Below are 2,159 nucleotides of genomic sequence, written 5' to 3' on the forward strand. Positions count from 1 at the left end.
TTATCAACTAAAAGATTGCAACACTTTTTTCCGATTGAGTGTTGGATTTATTAGTTAACAATATTACAATTAATAATTTATGGGCAATTGTCTGTTTAATATTGAGATATTGCTATAAAATCTCTCTCTCCCCTCTTTTCTTTTTCTTTTTTTATGTATGAAACATAAAAGTTTATTAAATCGATTAACGCGTATTTGTGGAAATTTATCATTTTTTTAAACGAACGCATCAATACATATAATATTAATGTTATCGTTAATACTATTCATTTTGTTTACAGGTTGGTCCAGCCGGCGCACATTTCGCTCTACTTGCCACGCTGGTGGTCGAAGTGCTACATTGCTGGCCAATGCTGAAGCACCCTCGTCGCGCATTATCTAAGCTGATCCTGATTCTGTTGGGATTATTGACGCTGGGTATCCTACCATGGATAGATAATTACGCGCATCTATTTGGCTTTATCTTCGGCTTTTTGGCGGCCTACGCACTGATGCCCTTTATCTCATTTGGCCATTACGACCGTAGACGGAAGATCTTACTGATTTGGATCTGCATGATTCTGATTATGGGCCTGTTTGCCTTGTTACTCGCCCTCTTTTACAACGTACCAGTGTATGAGTGTGAAGTGTGCAAACTGTTCAATTGCGTGCCATTCACCCGTGACTTTTGCGCCTCCCAGAACATCAATTTCAAGCGAGAGGAGCCAGTATGACATACGGAGCCGCGGTTCACAGTCAAGCGTGAAATTATTCCGCTCGTCTCTCGACTTTACGCTCCTCATCGTCGCATGCATCATTACAATATTATGCCATTACCATTCGCCACGCTCGTTCTGACGACGCTCTTCGTAGACTCCCAAAGACGCGACTGAAACCATAAGATTGATCGGAGTTGAACGAAAAAAGACTTTTTTGTTAACACAGTTTAAAATCTTCAAAATCATCTCTCGAGTTTCGACGATCATCAGATTTGCGTTATTCTAGTTGCAAAATTGGATCGCAAACTTGAAAATAATCTTATTACTTAAAAACTCTCTCTGCGCTTCCATGACACTATTCGAATCACTGAGCTTCTAAAATTCGCAAACTCAAGTTCTACCTTCAAAGTTCTAGAGTTTCCGAATTTTTCTAACTTTGAAAATTCCACGATCATTTTTCGATCGTTCTACGTTAAGAGTGATATTATGATGCGTTTGGATATATGGGGGTTTGATAGTGCCTGGATCGAGCGGGTGAAGGTGATGGATCCCGACCGACATTTTCGCTACTGCCAACGAACGTTAGAGAGGAACTCGTGTTCGTCGATACGCACGACGATGCCTTAACATTATTAAGTCTCAGCGTAATGAGTGGCTCCCGATGTGAGCTGGCTGGGGCCCAGCGGGCCTTGAGGGAGTCCAGAACTCTGAATCGCCGACGGAGTGTAAATATATACGCGGGTTTTAGATGTCCCGTAACAATGACGAATAGATGCTCCATGGATTATTTGGAATCTCGCAGAGTTTGGCACGGTTAGCATCCATCTCCTCGAGGTGTTAACAGGATAATGGAAGAGGAGAACCAGTTGTAAATAGGATCAAGTCTTGTTACTATTGTAAGAGCGACTTTAGTAAGCTAACTTTAGGGAGAATCTTGAAAGTGCGCACGTCTTTCGTCTCTGCACGATATAGTCCCCCGCACCTCCGACATCCGGAACTATTGTCTGTGATGACCTTGGAAATATTTTTCGTAGCACCGCGACGGCCGTAATGACGATGGCCGCGAGCCTTCCTGCCGGAACGATCGATGAACGTTCATCACATGGATATCAATTAAATATTCGCTCGATCGTCCGAAACATTCGCGAATTTCAATTTGGCATATTTGTAAAAAAAAAAGCGAAATTGGGAAATACATATATAATTTTCTCATCAAAACATTCACAACATTTTTTCTCGTTTTATAGTATTTTTAAATTATAAAAATAACTTTAAATAATTATTGGACAGATAGCTGTTTCAAATGAATGTTTTATAGTTTTTGGCACAAAATATGGTCTATATATCGATAAAATAAAATTTCGAAAATCAAAAGAAGTGTTTTTATTTTTATTATGTATTATATATAATTTTTTAAACCATATATTGATAAAATAACATTTCAAAAAGTCAAAAGAATTG

General features: G+C 39.2%; 1 protein-coding gene across 1 annotated transcript in view; it reads left to right on the forward strand.

The window, feature by feature from the left end:
• LOC108692485 (inactive rhomboid protein 1-like) overlaps positions 1-970 on the forward strand; it is a gene marked incomplete at its 5' end in the record, with an annotated part of 10,254 nt that extends 9,284 nt beyond the window's left edge. Inside the window, one exon of the mRNA XM_018200757.1 lies at positions 282-970. Within this exon, the coding sequence (XP_018056246.1) occupies positions 282-713 (432 nt within the window). The remainder of the gene's footprint in view (positions 1-281) is intronic.
• Between the last annotated feature and the right edge of the window lie 1,189 nt (positions 971-2,159).

This window comes from Atta colombica, unplaced genomic scaffold (assembly GCF_001594045.1).
Source record: "Atta colombica isolate Treedump-2 unplaced genomic scaffold, Acol1.0 scaffold73, whole genome shotgun sequence".
NCBI lineage: Eukaryota > Metazoa > Arthropoda > Insecta > Hymenoptera > Formicidae > Atta > Atta colombica.